This window comes from Corvus cornix, chromosome 6 (assembly GCF_000738735.6).
Source record: "Corvus cornix cornix isolate S_Up_H32 chromosome 6, ASM73873v5, whole genome shotgun sequence".
Lineage (NCBI taxonomy): Eukaryota > Metazoa > Chordata > Aves > Passeriformes > Corvidae > Corvus > Corvus cornix.
This window is the reverse complement of record NC_046336.1, coordinates 11627492-11646423: the sequence shown is the minus strand read 5'-3', so window position 1 is coordinate 11646423 and position 18932 is coordinate 11627492. Positions and strand designations below refer to the sequence as shown.

General features: G+C 39.5%; 2 protein-coding genes across 2 annotated transcripts in view; one reads left to right on the top strand and one right to left on the bottom strand.

Moving 5' to 3' along the window:
- Nucleotides 1-17987, top strand: part of CFAP58 (cilia and flagella associated protein 58) — a 55295-nt gene extending 37308 nt beyond the window's left edge. Inside the window, exons 16-18 of the mRNA XM_010409107.4 lie at nt 11752-11871; nt 13371-13504; nt 17716-17987. Coding sequence (XP_010407409.3) covers nt 11752-11871; nt 13371-13504; nt 17716-17836 — 375 coding nt within the window. The 3' untranslated portion in view covers nt 17837-17987. The remainder of the gene's footprint in view (nt 1-11751; nt 11872-13370; nt 13505-17715) is intronic.
- Nucleotides 17988-18065: 78 nt separating this feature from the next.
- The window catches only part of LOC104695341, a 97683-nt gene continuing 96816 nt past the window's right edge, over nt 18066-18932 (bottom strand). Inside the window, exon 5 of the transcript XR_752839.4 lies at nt 18066-18249. The gene's annotated coding sequence lies outside the window, so the exon portion shown is untranslated. The remainder of the gene's footprint in view (nt 18250-18932) is intronic.

Here is an 18932-nt window from a genome sequence, read left to right as displayed (position 1 = left end):
TCTGGGAGGCAAAGGCAAATGTGTCTTATTTAAGCCTTGCATGTAGTAGTGAAAGCATTGTTTTTCTGTACGTATATATATTTTTTTAATCGCTATTGTTTTAAGTTGTCAGTGATCAAAGCCCAGGACTGGGCAGTCAGGATGTGATGCTTTGCTGACTGTGTCTTGAGCTCATAGTTCAAAGAGTGCAAGGGCAAAAGGCATGATTAGCTCATGTATCTGACTCAGAGATTACAGCCAGATAGCACCCACATGTCCTTGCATTGAGCCAAGTTTTGAGCTAAGTTTCAATCCCTCCAGAGAACTGACTGTCCCAGTGACAGAGAGTAGGAGGAGTAGAAGGGATGCTTCTGTCTCCAGCACAGTTCCATTGCAGGTATTGTGAGATACAGGAAGGGGAGAGCAAGAGACTTTTTCTGTGACCTTGGACAGACTGCTTAGCTTTTGCATGCCTCACATCAAGTAAAAAGGGAATAAAATAATTTCCATTCTTACAGTGGTGAGTGAATGAATATATTAGCAACATGACTCAATTCAGTAGCTAAACACTCAAAATAGGCAGATGTTTTATTTTATTTGTGCTAACTTGGTTGTAGAGCTGTTGTATCCAATTTGAAGTGCTTGTTGCTATAGTGTCTGAACATATACATAACCATCTTTATTTCTCAGAGCTGGTACTATAGTTTCATAAAGAAATCTGCTTTAGAACAGTGAGTTACCATGTGGGTTTATGCAGGTTGGCAGCTATTGAAATCAAAGTTTTCTCCCAAGAAAGGAAGGAACTTGGGGATCTGCTTCCCTGTATTTGTTATGCATTTTCTCCTCATTTATAAAATAAATTTTTTTTTTTTTAAATCTTGGTTAATTTTTTTTCAGCACAGTTTATGGGAGCCTAGTCCTTTTGAAAATCATTTTTTACCTAGCTTGGGAGTTTCATGAGGCATGCTTCTGCTAAGTTCTTCACTGCTCTCACAGTGCTCAAGTAGCTTCCACATAAGAGAAATGTGTGCTCAAATGCTGAGTAAAATAATATCTCATCAGGAAAAATAAGAGACTACTCTCCTCTCCCCTACCTTTATTTTGGTATTCTTAAGGCTCAGATGAGTTTTATCTTAGTCATTATCTTTACATCTTCAAAATGGCTGAGATTTATTTCAGCCTCTCAAATTTGGCATTTATTTATTTTTGGTGCCCAGTGTAGATTCTACTTGGATTTGAGAGTATAACTACTTGCATGTTATATGTAGGGTAGAGAGTCTGAGCTGGGGATTTTTTGGCAGAATTGTCTATTTTCGTAAAAAGTAACTGCAATTCACTTCAGGAAACTAATGACTGTAGAATCCCTAAAAGTCTCTTTTGACCTGCCCATTATTGTTTCTCTGTCATCTTGTCTTTAGAGAGATTTCAGCAGAGGTAGTTTGGGAGAGTGCTTTGTATGCGCTGAAACTTACAGGTGAACTGCAAAATCCACTGCCAAAATGCAATCCTTTCTTTACTGCTCCTTTATCATTTATATATGAAGTCAGCCTTTTGAAGGGATTTTTCCACCCAAAAATGAAAAGGGAAATTTTCTTTTTAGCTTTTTATAGTGTAGTAGGACTTGGCGCTTTTCTATCTCTGTTTCCTGGAGGATTTGACTTCCTCTGGAAGCACCGGATTAATGCCCTATCTTGCAGCTCAAGCTAGCAGTTCTCTCAGCCCTCAATTAAAGGGGTGAGTATATTGAGCTCTAGGCCTTTTCTACGCTTAAAAGCCCCATTTCTACCAGCAAAAAAGTCACTTTTCTGATTCAGCTTATACCAGCTCTTGAATGGCAGAAGACTTTCTTGCCAGTAAAATTGCATCTAATTGCATAGGCAGTAGCTGGCATAGACATATCAGCACAAAGGAATCGCACCACTAACTGAACTGAAATTGGCCAGACTTGTCAAAAACCACAAGAAAGAGCTCTTCAAGTATGTAAACAACAAGCAGAAACAGAAGGAAAGTATTGGCCCACTGTGAGATAGAAGTGAAATAGCAACAATGCTTTAAAAGAGTGAAGTTCAACAAGGAGAAGTATAAGGTCTTATAGCTGGGAAATTCAGTCCGGGAGTGCGGGGCAGGCTGGGATCTACCTGGTCTGGGAGCACTGATCAAATTGATTGAATGGTTCCTGATGTGGGGGGAAAAAAAGGCAGAAAAGTGTTCTTCTGCCCTTATAAAAACTTAAGCGTTGCTATGTACCTTAGGAGAGAGAAAGCAGTACTCCAGTACCAGGTGGAGTGTATGAACTTAAGACTCCAGTTCTATGTTGGTGACCAGAATTTCAAGGGATTTGTATAGAAATACAGAACTGAGAAATACCATAAGGACTCAGGCCTAACATTTACTTTTTGGCTTTCAACTGGATATGAATCATAAAGAAAAAGTTTACTTCCCCAGTGTCTTGCAGAATTAGGCTGATGTGTCAAAGGCACACTGTAAGAATTGCCTTGATTTAGACTCCAAAGACAAGCTCTGTTCTTTTTCCAAATGAAAAAAATGTGTTCCCGTGAACTCTGGCTGCAGCCCAGCTCTAACTTGTGATGGATAAAAAAATATCTCATTACCAGCTCAATATTATGATGCATAACAGTCTACTGAACTAGTGCTATCAAAATAATTTCAGTCCAATACCTTGCAACTTACCTGAACTGGAATCTCCAGTGCAGTATGAAGTGACATATGGAGGTACCTAATGCATCAAGTCATCCTTCAGGACTACTCTTTGAGATTCTTTCCTTCTTGTGCCTTTCTTTTATTTTCCTTTTGTTGTGTTTGAAAGGTTCATTACTAAACTAGGACTATGAGTGAAGATTTTAGCTTTGACTCTAAGGGGAGATATTTTGTATTTTAGTATTGGTTTTAAATTAGAACGATTAATGTCTTTCAGTGATTCTATGCCTGGCATGATGATTTTTCCATGCAATTAGAATATCTCTAGTGTCCTTTGTTCTGATACTGATAATTTTTTTCCCAATTAATTTAATTATTTAATTTTTTAAAAATTGATTGTATAGCCAGTAGGGTTCTGTGAGTAGCGTAGAACCACAGACTCAGCCAATTGCAGGATAATTGTGTTAAATCTTGGTGCAATTTACCAGGGCTCATATGCAATCCTGTGATGATGTAGTAAGGAATCATATCTCAAAAACGTGAAAGGCATGAGTCATCTGTGTGAAGGTCTTTTGAGAGTCTACATATCTACCTGAAAGTTTTGTGTAAGCTTTAATAATTTAATAGATATCTCAGGGGTGTTCAGTTTTTGCCCTAGCTCTCCTCAGAAAGGAGTTGATTTCTATTTCTGCATATTTCCAATACACTTCTTGGCGCATTAGTTTATTTTAGCCCTTCTAATCTCAGTCCATCTAGAATTAGAAGATGTTCTATGCTATAGAAATTTACAGCATGATAAACTGCTCTTAAAAACACACTGACATTTAGATTCTTTCCCTCCTCCCACATATGTTGCAATTCAAGTGGAAGAGAATAAAGTCTTCCCAGAAAAATAGCCTTTTTTTTTGTATGTATGTTTGTTTAAAAAGGGTTTTGAAAAATATAGGTAAGAAGTATGCTGATCACTTTAATGTCACCAGGTGAAGATAATTGGCTGCTCTTTAGGGTGAGCAAATAATTTTCCAATAAAAATAGTGCAAATATTTCTGGCACTGAGAAATGGGGAGCAAAGCAGACTACCTAGTGATCAAACAAAATACGTTTGGTGAACAGTTTTCTTAGTGGAAGAGATAATTTTTACCGAATCTTTGTGGAACTACACTGCCCTCATAAACAAAACGGATTTCCCATGATAAATGGTTTTGGACAGAAGCAAGGTGCAAGTTTAGTTGAGAAAGTAACTTCTGGAGATCTGCAACATTTTTAGCTCTTATAATGATGTTTTGGCCAGAAATATTCAGATATCATTTACAAAGCTGAGGAAGTTGCAGGCAGAGTAAAAATCCCTTGGGGTTTATAGGTGGCAAATATTCATGAATGCTTAATCTGTTTTACAAGTTTTTTAAGAGAATTGATATATTTACTTGAGTTTGAGCTTGAAAGAGAACTTCAGTGTGTCATCAGATGTCATCCCTCCTCATCATGCAAGACTGATTTAATTACACAAGTACTATCCTTCACAGATGAATGTCAAACAGAGTTTAGTGTCCTGCATTCTAATACATGTACTCAAGTCCATGAAGTTTAGCATACCTGAAGAGGTTGTTGTCTTCAAGTACACTGTGGCTTATTGTGAGTTTTCTCCCACACTTGTAACCTGCTTCTGTAGTCCAGGCCTGGTATTTCTGAAGAGCAAGGAGCACAGGCCATCAGCATGGTGGTCCTGGGAGATTGGGAGACTGAATTTCATTCCTGTGTGTCTTCAAGGAGTTTTAGTGAACTTTAGCAATTCATGTAGTAAATCTTTGTGTCCAGAATTCTTGTAGAATGAGAAGAGGATCACTGCCCTGGCTGGAAGCAGTTCTTCAGCTTGTGTACAATAAAGATTTAATACCATTCAGATATTGAAACAAGGATGCCATATAAGAACCTAAGATACAGCCCTGTCATCTGTTACCTGCATCAGCAAAACAGAAGCAGTGATCACCAAAGTGTTTTATTCAAATGCGCTGTGTTTGGTTTGAACCCAGAATCCTGAGCATGGATACCTTGTATCATTAGACTGAAAATATTTTGTAAAATTACCCAGTCCTAAACTTTAGTCAGAATTGCCCTTAGCTTCAACATTAGTTTGCTAGAATAAAGCTTGGATTAAAAGTTCAGGAATTGTTCCAGTAAATAGCAAATAACTGAAAACAAACTTGTTTACTCCTCATTCCTGTGTTCAGCATGTATCTGAGAAGGAAATAAATCTGCTGTGCACCCCAGGGTAAAGTATATTAATCAACCAGTTATCTTGTTAAGGGAAAATAAATGACTCGCTGTGCTGACTGAATACATTGCAGCGCACAGACTTTGCAGTGCTGTAGCAATCCGATACTGACTGTCAGCCATCCAGAAGCTGCTAGAGAAGCTGAAATACTGGAAGAGGGCAGCAGCAATACATTCACAAGCCCATATTCTATAGGGTGACCCAGAGCTATATGTATGTCTGTAGTATGCACCATTTGTAGGTGTTCTTGTGTTAAGACAAGGGGTGTTCTGCTTTTCCCTCAGCAGCAAGAGGTGGACAATCTACAGCATCCCATTCCGTGATGGATTATTATCTTGTATGACAGTTGCAACAACAGCAAAACCCCACCAAAAAAAGTCATCCTACAGGGACAGACTAGATTTGTTCTAGTCCAGTTCTCTTATTTTCATTCTTACTGTGAATGGTGCTGTTGTTGAGGGGACACATGCAGAAAGATGCTGCTAAGGTTGTTTTACCGCTGTTAGAGGAAGGCAGGCACAATCACTGTGGCTGGTTGGGTTTTTTAGAAGGCTGGCTTAAAATTGGACACAGGAGGACACAAACAGGTGTGGAAAGAACCCCATTTCTTCACTCTTCTCTTGAGACACACAAATGTGTGCTGCCAAGTGCATGGGAGCCATGAACCTCAGTAGGGAGAGTCTCTGCCAAGTAGGGTGCGTCAGTCAGCCAATTGCTCCACATCTTGGAGGCTCATAGCTCAAGGCTTCCCATGCCTGTCTAAGTAGATATAGCTGTAATCTTAAACAGGGGATGGCACACTTGGGCACAGCAGTAGTCTTTACATGGACATTAGGATTCACTGTCTTTCCCCTTCCTGTAGTCCTGTTTCTGTTTCTTTGAATTTTAAGAAACAGGTGAGGGGAGCTGAAACAGAGCTCCTCGAAGAATAGCAGAGGTTCAGCTCTAATTACAGTGAGTCTGAAGGAAGCCATGCATTAAAACATTCATGATTTCAGAATTGCTGTATGTGTTTCTTAGATGTACTGTTATTTCTTAATAGGTTCCAAAGTGTAACAGGAGACTAGTCTTTCTTCCCTGAGGTACTTGACATATGCAGCGGAACTCTGCTGTCCTGTCAAAAAGATGTATGTAGGCTTTACTGCCTTGTTAGACAGGTACTGTGGGTTTAAATGGTGCCTTGACTTTGAGACAGCTGTTCAGAGGTAGCAAACCAAAGGACTTGAAGCAAAGTGCTCTCATCTTTCAGGGAAATCTAAAGATCTAAGTCAAGCAGGTGATTAAAGAGACTTAGGTGCCTAACTTAAAAATAGGTATTTCTAGAAGGAGCTCTGTAATCTTTCTGACCCTTCGAGGTCATCTGTCAGATCAGTCTGAAGTGAGAACAGAAGCTGGGTCTACTGGGAATCCTCATCCCAAGCTGTCACTTGCAGGAACAGCTAATCATTATCAACAGAGCTGATAATTCTCCTTTGATTCATCTAAAGTTTTTAAAGTCTAAATGACTATTGAATAGCTGAAATACATGCTGTTACTCTGACATTAAAATAGAGAGGTTTTAAGTCAAATAGTCCAGAACTGAAGAAGAGAGGTTTTTTTTTTCTTGAAATCCTGTATAAAGTAATTATTATACAGTAAAAACTTCTCCATCCTTTGCTTTGTAGACTTACTCACTTAGAGTATTTAGAAACCTTGTTCATAAGATTTGTATCAACCTCTGAATCTCCTCCAGGTCACTTTAAGACAAACTACTACTAGAATGCAAAACAAAGGTTTGTTTAGAGCTCTCTTCAACCCAACTGTCAAGCTGCAGGCACTGTGAAAATAGTTGGAATATTTACATCAATCCATGTCATATCAGGGGTAGTTCTCACCGTCAAGGAACAGCTCACTTTCGTGTGTATGCATGTGTGTTTCTGCTCACACATATAGAACAGGAGATAATTAATTGATAATCTTCTGCAATGTAAAGTAGAAACACTATAATTAAATGAGTTACTCTGATTAATGATTTTATAAACTCCTGTGTGAAGTCAAGAGTAAAAAGGGAATTGCATCTGTTATTTCAGCAAGACACATCCATGCCGTTTTCTTTGGATAGATTGTTAACCTTGTGTCTTAGAGTTCAGAAGTTGAAAGGAGAGGAGTATATGTAAATTACTTGTTTGTTCATTGGAAAAGAATTGTTTTCCTACACCTTTATTAGGAAAGATCCGATAGTAACAGTTCCTAGCAACAATAATAAAAATAAGTTGCAGTTGCACTTCAGGTGGAAATGTTCGTACTTTGTTGTTCCTTGAAGATGGTGATACTGCAGCATTCAGCCCTTGGTATTGCAAAAAACAGTCAAGACCTTACAAGGTGCTCCAAGGTGTTTTTTCTTCTCTCATTAAGCTGTTTTGAAAATGCAAGTCAATTTGGTGCAGTTTGCTCTGTACCAAAGAAAAGATATTTGCTCTTGAGAAGCATTATTATCAACTGGAGGAGTAAGTTACAAGACAGGTTTGAGTGGTGCAAATTTCACCAAAGATGGGATTATCCCAGCCTTTCCTTCAAGCTGGTGGTTTTTACAGGAAAAAACCAAAACATCTAACGCAGTGTTAGTGTTGCCACGCTGTGAAAGGGCCTCGGTGTCCTGTTTCAAATGTAATTAATTTACCCAATAAAAAACCTCACATTGGACAGTTAAAGAAGTGTCTAGGTGATGATGAAAACGAGCTGTTCTAGGGAACTGCATCCTTGCAAGGGTGTTTGCTGATGGATGTGGAATAGACAAGAAAGAGCAGGAGCTTTTGTAAAGTGTTTATAGAGGAAGTTTATACTGCACATTTCTCATAGTGCTGGAGGCAACTTTCTTCTGCTATTATAAAATTTGTGAAGGTCACCATATGCTAATTTTTTTCTTTACCTCATAAAACTTTTAAAGATAGATGTCCTGAGCCAGCAGCTACTGCTAGGTATACACAACAACAAATAAATGTAGGGCTTATGCAGCCAAAATGAGTATGACTAGATGTGTATGTCTGTTTATGTATTTAATCCAGATTTCCATGTCCTGTTTAACACTTAGGAAGAGGAGTCACAACCCCTAAGGATGCTCTGCTGCTGCGTGGCATCATAAACAAAATGCCTCTGGAGTTCAGCACAGCACTGACATTTTGGTTATAGTGCCAATAAACAAGAAACCCCCTGTGGCACACGGAGTGACTTGTTATCCCCACCAAAGCCATGAGGAACTGTGGAGTGATGTTTGCACGGTTACTATATTTCTTGCTCCACCTTACTAATTAAAATAAGGTTTTTTGTCTAGGTTGAATGTTTTACGGGCTGCTGCCATACAGTACATTGCACACTTTTGCACTGCATCTTTATCTTGTTGGGTATTTTCTTTAGCTCAGTTGCTGGAGAGAGGAACTGACATAAATTACTCTGGTGCAAAGGCTTTTGGATTTTTTTGTGGGTTTTTTTTTAGTAATTCATGTGATAGAAAGCTTTTGGTGCACAATAGGATTTTTGTGGGTCTGGTGGAGAAGGCTCTTGGGGTGCTGCTATGCCAGGTAAATTTGTTGAATTATCTATTTGGAAAGACAAGCTGATAAAAATGAGGAAGCTGGGACTACAGGGCCTATTTGTGCTGTGAATACATCTTCATTAAATGTATGGTCATCCATCTTCTCTGGTTCAGAATAAAACCCTGGGCTAACTAACAAGATGTGCCATTTCCTCGTGTCATGGTGAGGGACAGGATGACACAAAATGGGGTCACATCTTTAGAGCTCATACCAGGTGCATTGCTCTATCCCAGCCTGGGACTGGTGAATGCTTCCCACTCCCTGTCAAGGCTGTGAATGCATGAATTGCAACATGAATTCCCACAGTGAAGACACTTTGGGAATGTGTCTGATGGTACTGATGGTCCTTCTTAAAGGGAAAAGCAAATGGGGCCATGCTGGTCAGCAGCAATAGCTTCTTCTGAAGTAGGATTTTGCTGGCAAAAGTGATTCCTCTTGCTGTAGACGGAGCCAACTTGTGACCACCTAATCCTGGAGAATCAACTGAAATTTGCCAAATGCTAGCCAGTCTTCTGCAGAAGAAAGTATTTTTTTCTCAGTTTGCTGTAGAGCAAGCAGGCCAGGAGAACTACAGAATATGGCTGAGAAGCACCACTTACTTCCCCACCTTCCCCCTCCAAATTAATGGGTGAGAGACTTAGGAGTGAAGAAAATTATTGTCATGGCTGAGCCTACAGACAGGTCTGTGGGCTCTTCGGAGATCCCCTGGGAAACAAATCTAAGACAGGAAGAGTTGTTCTAAAAATAATGTGCAATTTTATTTGCAGAATTTTTACAGCAGGTATTCACAGAGGTGCTGAAATTCTCTTTGAGATGCCTGAAATTTAACTGTAATCCTCAGCCTGAGTGTCCCAGCCCAACATGCACAAAATGAATGTGCCATCATCTTGGGTTAGTTTATGTCATAAACCAGTGAAGCTTGTTGATGTTACGGGCTCACAGTCAAACATCTGCTGAATTGCATGGGAATTTTGCCATGGAAGGATCCTATAAAAAGCTTTGTTACTGGCCTAGACCTGATCTGAACACAGGTACATTACTCTTACCAGTGAAGGCTTAACAGCATGGGTTTACAGAGATTTGCTGGATCTTCCTTCACCTCAAGAAGAGTTGTGCCTCTGAATGTGTTTGTGACTCTTAAGTTCTTTGATCTCAAAACCTCAGAACTGCGGCAAGATGTGTGTTGTGATGGCAGCCTGGTGTGAGATGGAGGGAAATGTGAGAGGAGGCATTTTGGGACAAGCTAAAGAAATCCAGTCATAATGGATTGACTTAGCTCCTGCTGAAGAGGAAAGAAGTATCCAGGGTTTTCTTTTAATGTTTTGCTGACATATGGTGCTTCTAACCCAGTGACAAATTAATTGACTAGAGGTAAAAGAGATGGACAGTGCTCAGCAAGGAAGGACAGCATATGCATTATAAGACATCTGGTTCTGCCTCTGTTGGATTATGGATACAATATACACTGGACACCTAATGAGTCTCTGTTGCATAAAATAGATTCTCCTTAGAATTGCACGCTTTGTCTCTAAATGAGGTTATTATATACACACCACTGCACAATATTTGAAGAGCTTGGTTGGCTGTTGTAGAGGGTAGAGAGAGAAAAAAATTGGAAAGCAATTGCACTTAAGACCTTCAATCCATCAATTGCCCCATCTTTATTCAAATTACCATTACAGTATTCCAAAATACAAATATATGATACATTCAGGGTTGAAATGTTAATACTGACTGGCCAGATTTTGACAAGGAGGATGTTTCTTTTGCTGTTGTTTTGACCTTGCAGTAAAATCTTACTTTCTGAGAAAGAAAATCTGGGAGTGGACATACCACTATGTAGTGGCATAATAACTCTCTACTCAGAATGAATTATCAATTTAGTTTTTGCCACTACGCAAGCATCAGTCTGAGTCTCAGGAGGTTTTGATTTTTCCAGAGATGAACTGTGAAAAATTTCATTTATAAGGAACTCTTCCTCAGTAATCTGCAGAATTTAAGGACAATGCTTGCAAAAATAATGCATGACTTGAAGTGATTCCATTTTGGGGTCCCAACTTGTGACCACTGTAGTTTTCAGAAAATAATGAGGTCTAAAAACTCCAGACTCCTTATGCTCTTGAGGACTGGACACCTAAAATTTTACATCTTCAAAATAGCAAACCACTTCTGAAAATCCTGGCTCAATCACTGAGAAAGACCAAATGTAGCAATTCTAGATGATGTGATGGCACCATTTCCCACGTCAACAGAATTCTGTGGAAAGAGTTGTAGAGAGAGCTTATAAAAAAGACAGCTAAAAGGGGTTTTGTCAAATCCAGTGTAAATAATCACCTATCCTACCTCTTTCTTGGCATTTTTGTCTTCCTTAGTTAAATCCTTTGTATGCTAGTCTCCTTTTTAATTCCAATTTTTCATGTATCAGAAAAGGATGTGATCTTACTAAATAATATTAATGATCATCGTTTTTCAGGGTAGATACTAAAACTATGGTTATGTGCAAAACTATGAAGGCGGCTTTTTTCAGAGCTTTAATTCCTCAGACTAAAAACAAGTATACTCTCAAAAGACAGCTGAAAGCAGAATTTCAGTACAGAAAGCTGTAAGTGGGTCCATGGTGCGGTTTCTTTTCAGGCATGGCAATATCCAACTCCCACAAGTATTACTTTTCCAACATGAAGAGGAGACATATGACAAAGAAAAATTACTTGGTAATTGTGCTAGTCATAGTTGTTGCTGTTTATAATTTCTTTCCCTTTCCCAGAGCCCCTGCAGTTAAACTGAAAGTGTGTGTGTACATGTGCTTTGCAGGATTTTCTTTGGAAGAAGTTGCTCTTTTGTACAGTCCTTTGCTGACATTTCTATAGCCAGCTCACATCCTGTTGGGTGAAGCTGTGGTCCTTAACGTAAGGCAATGTGACTCATAAGAACAAAGATTGCAATAAGCACGGTTTCTAGTGATTAATTTCCCAGCCCTGGATACTCTTCCAGTAACTGCTGAGGTAGAGCGTGCTCACTGGCGATGGTGTTTAAGAGCATTTCATTCGTGGTTTGAAGTAGCTGGATGTTTCTCTTAATGAGCTCTCCCACTGCTATCACAACAACTTTAAATACCTTATGGCTAGTGAGGAAAGCCTGACACACAGGCAGATTTGTTTCTCCAAATACCTTCCTGACTGAGTTGCAATTTTCAGTGAGGTTGATTTCCTCACAGGCTGTGCCGCTGCCGTAGGAGTTTAATAAGAGCTCTTCCTCTTGTCTTTTCCTTAGGAAAAGGAGAAGCTCTATGTGGAACTGAGGCACGTGTTGGCCCGGCAGCCTGGGCCCGAAGCCACGGAGCAGTTGCAGCAGTACCGGAACATTCTCCGGGAGAAGACGAAGCAGATCAAAGTAAGAGGTGCCCCTGTCCCTGGGGGAGGGGCTGCCAGCCTGGCAGAGGGGCTGCAGGGAAATCTTCAATGAACACTGTGCCTGCCCTAGGATATTATTAGACCAGGAAAACAGGGTTAACACTGCATCTCCTCAAGGGACATCCAAGAGCAGCAAACAAACTTTTTTTGCATGTTATGCTATTTTGTTTCCTTAAAATAGAGGAAAAGCCTTACTACAATATGAGTGTGAGCACAAAGTTGTAAATATGTTTTTTGCATGGGCATTCTGGGATCCTGTCAGCTTTTCATTCAGCTTATTCTCCTTCCCTTTATCTTAAACATTTAATAATATTTTTAAGAAGCAAATCAAAGCCATTTTGTTTTCTTTTTAATAAACTAGTGGGAATATATTGAGAATCCAGTCTTAAGTTGCTGTTATTTCTCTTGCCATGTGTACGCATATGTTTAGATTTTCAGATTTTATGGAGATGACAGGAGGAACTTGTTCTAACCCCTTTTCAGTAAAAGGGAGGAGTTCCTGCTTCTGAAAGTAGAAAATTTTAAAAGCATAATATTAAAAAGTGATTCTTTGATAGAATTCTATGATATTCTATGAATAAGCTGATCTTCTCTTATTCTTGCCTGCATGAGAGATCAGTCTCCCCAGGAGTTCATCTACTTCTACAGCTCCTCTCTTTGTTGAAGTCATCATCTCCTGTTCACTGCATCATAATCACGTCTATACTAACCACGAGGAAAAAAAATGCAGGAGCAGATGGGCCCTTAGGAAACAAAGAGGCTGTTATGCAAATCTTAGATTTCTGTGGAGAAGAAAAACAATGTAGAAAATGTAAAATAGAAGCCAAAGTTTAGCTAAACTAATGTGAAGTTCTCCGTACGGTCCTTATTTGTCCTTAATGCAGTCAATTGCTACTTTGTATTTCAGGCACAGCACACCTGGAGCATGATGGTGTGCATGCCATTTTGGGGTGCCAGGTCCAGCTATTACCCTTTTGAAAGAAAGAATGCCCACTATGCATGCTCCTCCTTTTTAAAAATTTTACTGATTCACATGACAGTGGTTTTGTATTCATATTTACAGTGCCTGGTACTACTTTGCCTCTGTGGATTGAATTACTCCACTTAGCAGTGGATCCCTGTGAATAAACCCCATTATTACCAAATAATTCCCTGATTTATTAAGACCTTAATTTTGGATTTTTACCCAACTTTATGTCCCAGAAATTAAGAGCTAATATATGTATTAATGCCATTCCTATAAAGCTTGGAGCTTATTTTACGTGTTGTATTATGGTTAAATGGCATAACCTTTATTTTGTAAGTTGTTTTTAGGTGAAAAGAGGTGAGATCAAATGAAACATCATGGTGGAAAAAGAGTTGTGGTAGAAAATGATCATGTCTTACATCATCAAATATAAAAGGAGAAAGTGCTTGTAAAAGTACTCATGTAAGTGAAGCATCATCTCCTGTTTCTGCTATTTGTGTTTTGTTTATTAGGTTTTGTCCTCAGAACTGAGTATGTGTGAAACACAGAGCAAAGAATACAAACATGAAATTGAAAGACTTAACAATGAGCTTCTGGAAATGAAAAAGAAATATCTGGCTCAGAAACGCAAGGAGCGACAGAAGAAGTATGGGAAAACAACAATTTTGTCTACACAACTGTCTGCATAACCTAGATTTTTGTTTGAGACCCTTTTGATTAGAATGTGGGCAAATTTGGCTGAGGTGATACAGTTTTGTTGCCTAGTTTTCCTGAGTGTTATCCTTCACGTTACTTCAGTCTGGTCTGGATTTACCATGATCTACAGCTGGGACAAGAACATCCATCAGAGATGTTGCTGAACATGTTCTGCAGTCCAGTTAAATTATTCATACCCATGAGATGGTGCCCAGAGAACACAGATTAGTGTCTGGTTCTGATATCAAAGCATAGAATTATAGAACAGTTTGGGTTGGAAGGGACCTTTAAAGGCCATCTAGTCCAACAGCCCTGCAATGAGCAGGGACATCTTCAACTAGATCAGGCTGCTCAGAGCCCCATCCAACCTGACCTTGAATGTACCCAGGGATGGGGCATCTACCACCTCTCTGGACAACTTGGGCCAGTGTTTCACCACCCTCATAATAGAAAATTTCCTTCTTATATCTAGTCTAAACCTACCCTCCAGTTAAAAACCCTTATCCCTTGTCCTATTGCAACAGGATTTTTGGGCCGTGTGTGCACATGGCTGGCTCGTGTCCAGCCTGTCACCCACCAGCACCCCCAAGTCCTTCTGGGCAGGGCTGCTCTCCATCTGTTCATCCCCCAGCCTGGATTGATGCCAGGGATTGCCCTGACTCAGGTGCAGCACCCAGCACTTGGTCTTGTGGAACCTCATGAGATTCCCATGGGCCCAGTTCTTGAGCTTATGCAGGTCCCTGTGGATGGCATCCTGTCCTTCAGGTGAGTCAGCTGCCCCATTCAGCTTGTTGTCATCTGAAAATTTGCTGAGGGTGCTGAGGGTGGACTTCACTTTTAAGGAGAAATTCCTTAGATTTCTGCAGTCAGTTGATGTGATCTGTTACCAAGATTTTCTATATATACAGAAAGCCTTTTGTCTTTCCACTGATTTCCATCCTCAGCCTGTGCCTTCCTCACACACTAAAGCCAACAGTTCTCTGCAGTTGCTGAATATAATTCAAAGTTGCCTCTATCATTTCTTCCTTATTCCCATTTCAGACAGCAAATGATTTGATGACTTAATTAGTAAAATAATCAGTGATAAACAGTGACTTTTGTCCATCTGCAAATTGTATAATGTTACCTTGATGTTTGGAATTAGCAACAATTGTGCAGTGCTAATGGCCTTTCTGGAGCTTTAGGATCAATATGTGAGGCTACCATAATGCCTGATAATCCATTTCCAGCAGCTAAATGTCTCCTTCACAGTAGGTTTGATGTTTCCATTTTGGACTCTGGCATCATGTCTCTTTGTTCATCAGATGAGGAGAAATTCACCCACATTTTGTTGTTATATCTCACCTAGAATTAATTCCTGTCATAAAAACTCCACTTGTTAAGGACATGATTGCTTTAAAGTAAAACAAAAAATACTGTGTGAGTTGATAGTGGCTGAAGTGGGGCATGTTATACAGTGAAAGGAATTTCATATTGCAAGTAATTTCGTGCTGGATACACTATTTATCTGTTCAGGATAGATATCTGGCCCGGGGGCAGCTTGTCAAGTTGTTCTTTTAGGCAAGCATGGCTTTAGTCCGATGAGCATTGGTGTCTTTGTGACATCTGTGTTTTGGAAGTACATTCAGATACTATTAGTGGTGCTTCTGCAGGGTGGCATCATCTCATTGCCCCACCACAGCCTCAGAAAGCACCAGCAGCGTGCTGCCAGCCCTGGCTTTCACTTCTCTTGTCTTGTGGCAGCCGAGAGGTGGTGCTGGGCTTTGCTCTCCTCTGCCCCTCATTGCTTTGTACCCCAGGCAAGCCTGTTGGACTGCATCCTGCTTTGAAGGACACAGAGGCCTAACAGGGCATATCAGTCCTGGATAACTGCAACCTCTGTAGTCTCTAGGCTGTGCTTTGTGTTGGCAAAGGAAACAACCTTGTGCAGCCCTCCATCTCCAACCTGCCAATTGTGCAAGACACATCGCTGGCTGGCTGCAATAAAGAGAACCTATTGTGCAGCCAAGTTCTTCCCCGAGGAGTCCTCTTCCCTGCCATACAGCCATTCCACACCATTCCTGCCTCAGGCAGGGCTGGACAGGCAGTGCCTGCTATGTGGATGCTGGCCAAAGAGCCAGGGCCATTTGATTGGTACACTCTCAGATTTCTCTAAATCCCAGTGACAGAAAACCACTGACTTGATCTCTATCTTGCTGGCTAATGTTAACATCATGTGTGAAATAAATGTAGCTGGTTTTGCTAATAAAAAGAGGATTCTGTCAGGACAATAGCATTAACAACATTATTGACTACCCTGGTATGAAAGAGAATTAATACTCTCAGATAACCTTACACAAAATTATCATCTAAAGCTTTTATTGATTTGCACAAGGTAGCTTTGAGTTGTCATTTAACATCTTGGTAATGAATAAATGTAGCTTAGCATGTGATGCTGAAGGAATATGAGAGACAGCCAGAATTTAGCTTTGTTTTGTGTTCAAAATGAAAACTCAACGTTTAAGACTTTGGTTGTGAATTTGAAATCCTCGTTTTCAGCTCTCTGATTCTGAATGTTGCCTTTCCCAGTTGTCATAGCCATTCTTTTTCTGTATCTTCCTATTCTTAACTTCAGCTTCTTGAACCCTTTCTGCATCACTATTTTCCTAGTTGCTTCTAGCACTGGGATCCCGTTTTGATCTTGATAAGGATTTGTGAGAAAATATGAAGCTTAAATCCACACCAGAGACCTAATCCAGCAGTCCTATATATATAAATAACTGCACTGAGGGATGTCAGTAGTAACTGGGAGCTTTTGCACGTGGCTGGTTGCACATTAATTCTGTATAATATATTATAGTATTCAGTTGCATAGAATTTTCCATACTGATGAGAACATCTGTTGGTTGTCTCCATGGAAGCATGAGGAAAGAATGAGCATGGATTCTGGATTATTTTCTCTCCCCAAACTTGGAAGCCCAACAGTGAGATGGGATGAGCCATCTAAATACAGAATGTCAGTTTTTACTGCAGTCAGCTGGCATATCCATTAGTGCTACATTAATACAATTAAAACCAGTTATAAATGGTTTTCATTGTTAAGTTCATCTGTGTCATCTTTTGGCTATTCTCCTACCTGTGTATGGGTCAAATTTGAAAAAGGATGCATAACTAGACATCTTACGTGGTTTCCCTGAACTTCCTGATATCCTGACAGTTATCTAGGGGCAAATAGAAAAGTAGTAATTCCAGGAAGTGTTTTCTTTTCCCATACTGGGGACTGAGCAAAGATACTCATGTGACAAGGCTAGATTTTGTAAAAGTGTGGTTGCACTCACATTTGTGTCTCAATCTCAGTGACTGTGAAATAAAATAATGGTACTGACCTTCTTTGTAAAGCCTTGAGACTTTTGCTCTAGATAAACTAGAACTCCATACAGTTCCACTTGGTTAATCTTAAATATCTCAGGACCTCTCTCTGAAGCATCCAGGTATATCACAGTGAGTTTGGAGTATTGTCCTTCATCTTTCTAGTGCTGTTCTTACCTCCCCAGCCTTGCAAGAGTGGAACCAGGTAACCCTCATTCCCTCCTCTTAAGGCCATCAAATTTAAGACCTCCTGGTTTCTCAGATGGAGCAGCTCCCTGGGGCTGTCAGTGCACCTACAGCACACTGTTAAGTTTTCTGCAAATGTCACAGACAGGGCAATTATCACTGGAACTTTGTTAAAATGTGAAGACAGATAGCACTATATATCCATTAAAATTCAACAAAGGAAAAAAAATTTCCCCATTGTGCCTTTGATGAATGTATCTGTTTGTTTGAAAACAGGCATATTCCAGCTAGAACAGGATGGTGATTAGAAATCCGAAGTCATGGAGCTCATGTACATACTTGCTCTAATGAGGTGCTCTGACCATTTTGGGGAGTAGCACAAAGAAAGCTCATTTATTTCTAATTTTAATAATTCCAAACTCCATCAGTAGTCTTGTAATTAGATCCAAACAGACACCTAGTCTTGGAGGCTTAGCCTAACAGGCTTTAATCAACACTTTTAAAATGATCTCTTGATACATGGTTGCATCAAAGAAACTCTGGAGGACACAGATTTCCTTAGTTTGTAAACATCTCTGGGCTGCAGAATGAAATATGAATTTTCTGTTTCTTTGTTTCTGTTTGAAGGGAGAAGGAGCGATCCAGCATCGATATGAGGATGAAATTACCACCACTCAAGACTGATGTACATCACTTCAACATAGGGGACTTTCCTTTGAGCAGATCCATTCCCAAAATTGCAGTCTAGGAATGCACTTGTCTACTTGCATTCCCGTTCCCAGTTTCTTGTTTGAGAAACTGTAATTTTAAAAGAGATTCAGAATCTACTGAAATCACTGTATCATCTTCAGGAAAATTTTTGTATATTGTATATAATAAAACACATTTTTACACTGGAATTACATTTTATATTGCATTTTATATTACATTTATATTTTGTACATTTTATATTGGAATTAACATAGTTCTTTCTACAAATTATGTACCAAATCTGCCCATTTGAAGCCTGCACAGATATAAATGGATAGTGGAGATATTTCTTCTTCAATAATGTGTCTCTATTTAGCACTGTAACACCACAAAATGCCTTAATCTGTAGTTATTTCTTTTATCTACCTCAGTTGTAAGCACTCATTCCATTTATCTTCTGACTTAAAGCACCTGAAAGAAATGAGAATACAGAAAAGAAGAAAAATTAATAGGCTGATGCTTCAAGCCCTGCTGAGCAAATGCAAAATTAACAAGTCTTTACTTAGATGTACGTATGTAGCAGTTCTCTGTGTAGGTAGTGTATAATAGGGTTTATGCAGTGTTTGCTACAGTTGTTAGTAAGATCAAGGAAGTTTGTGGCCACAATGTACATTATTAAGAGCACGATTGTGTTTACTCTGGTAGATACAAAGTGACATAATTATGTCTGTTCATTTGGGGGGACTGTGTGCACTCAGTGGGACATTCTGTTCTCCCACACAAATCCTTCCGAGCGATTAAAACTTGGACTCAAAACATGGCAAACTTTATGCTTTAATTTCTAGACACTTGGGCATTTTTGTAACTTTCAGAAATTGTTTTTGTAATACAGCAGGAGCCCTCCAACCTTTTCAGCCAAAAGAGATTTAATTACCATTCATTAACAAGTGAAATAACAAAGTCACGGCATGAGGTGCTGAAGTATAGAAAACTTTCAAGCTGTAAAATAAAATGTTTTGAAACCGATTTGAACGTGGAAGTTTTTTCCCTGCCTGGGGGATAAAAATACTTGTCCAAAGAGATATGCTGATAAATATTTCACATGCGGAAAAAAAAAACCCTCAAAAAATCCCTTTGCAAAGATTTTGTTCTTT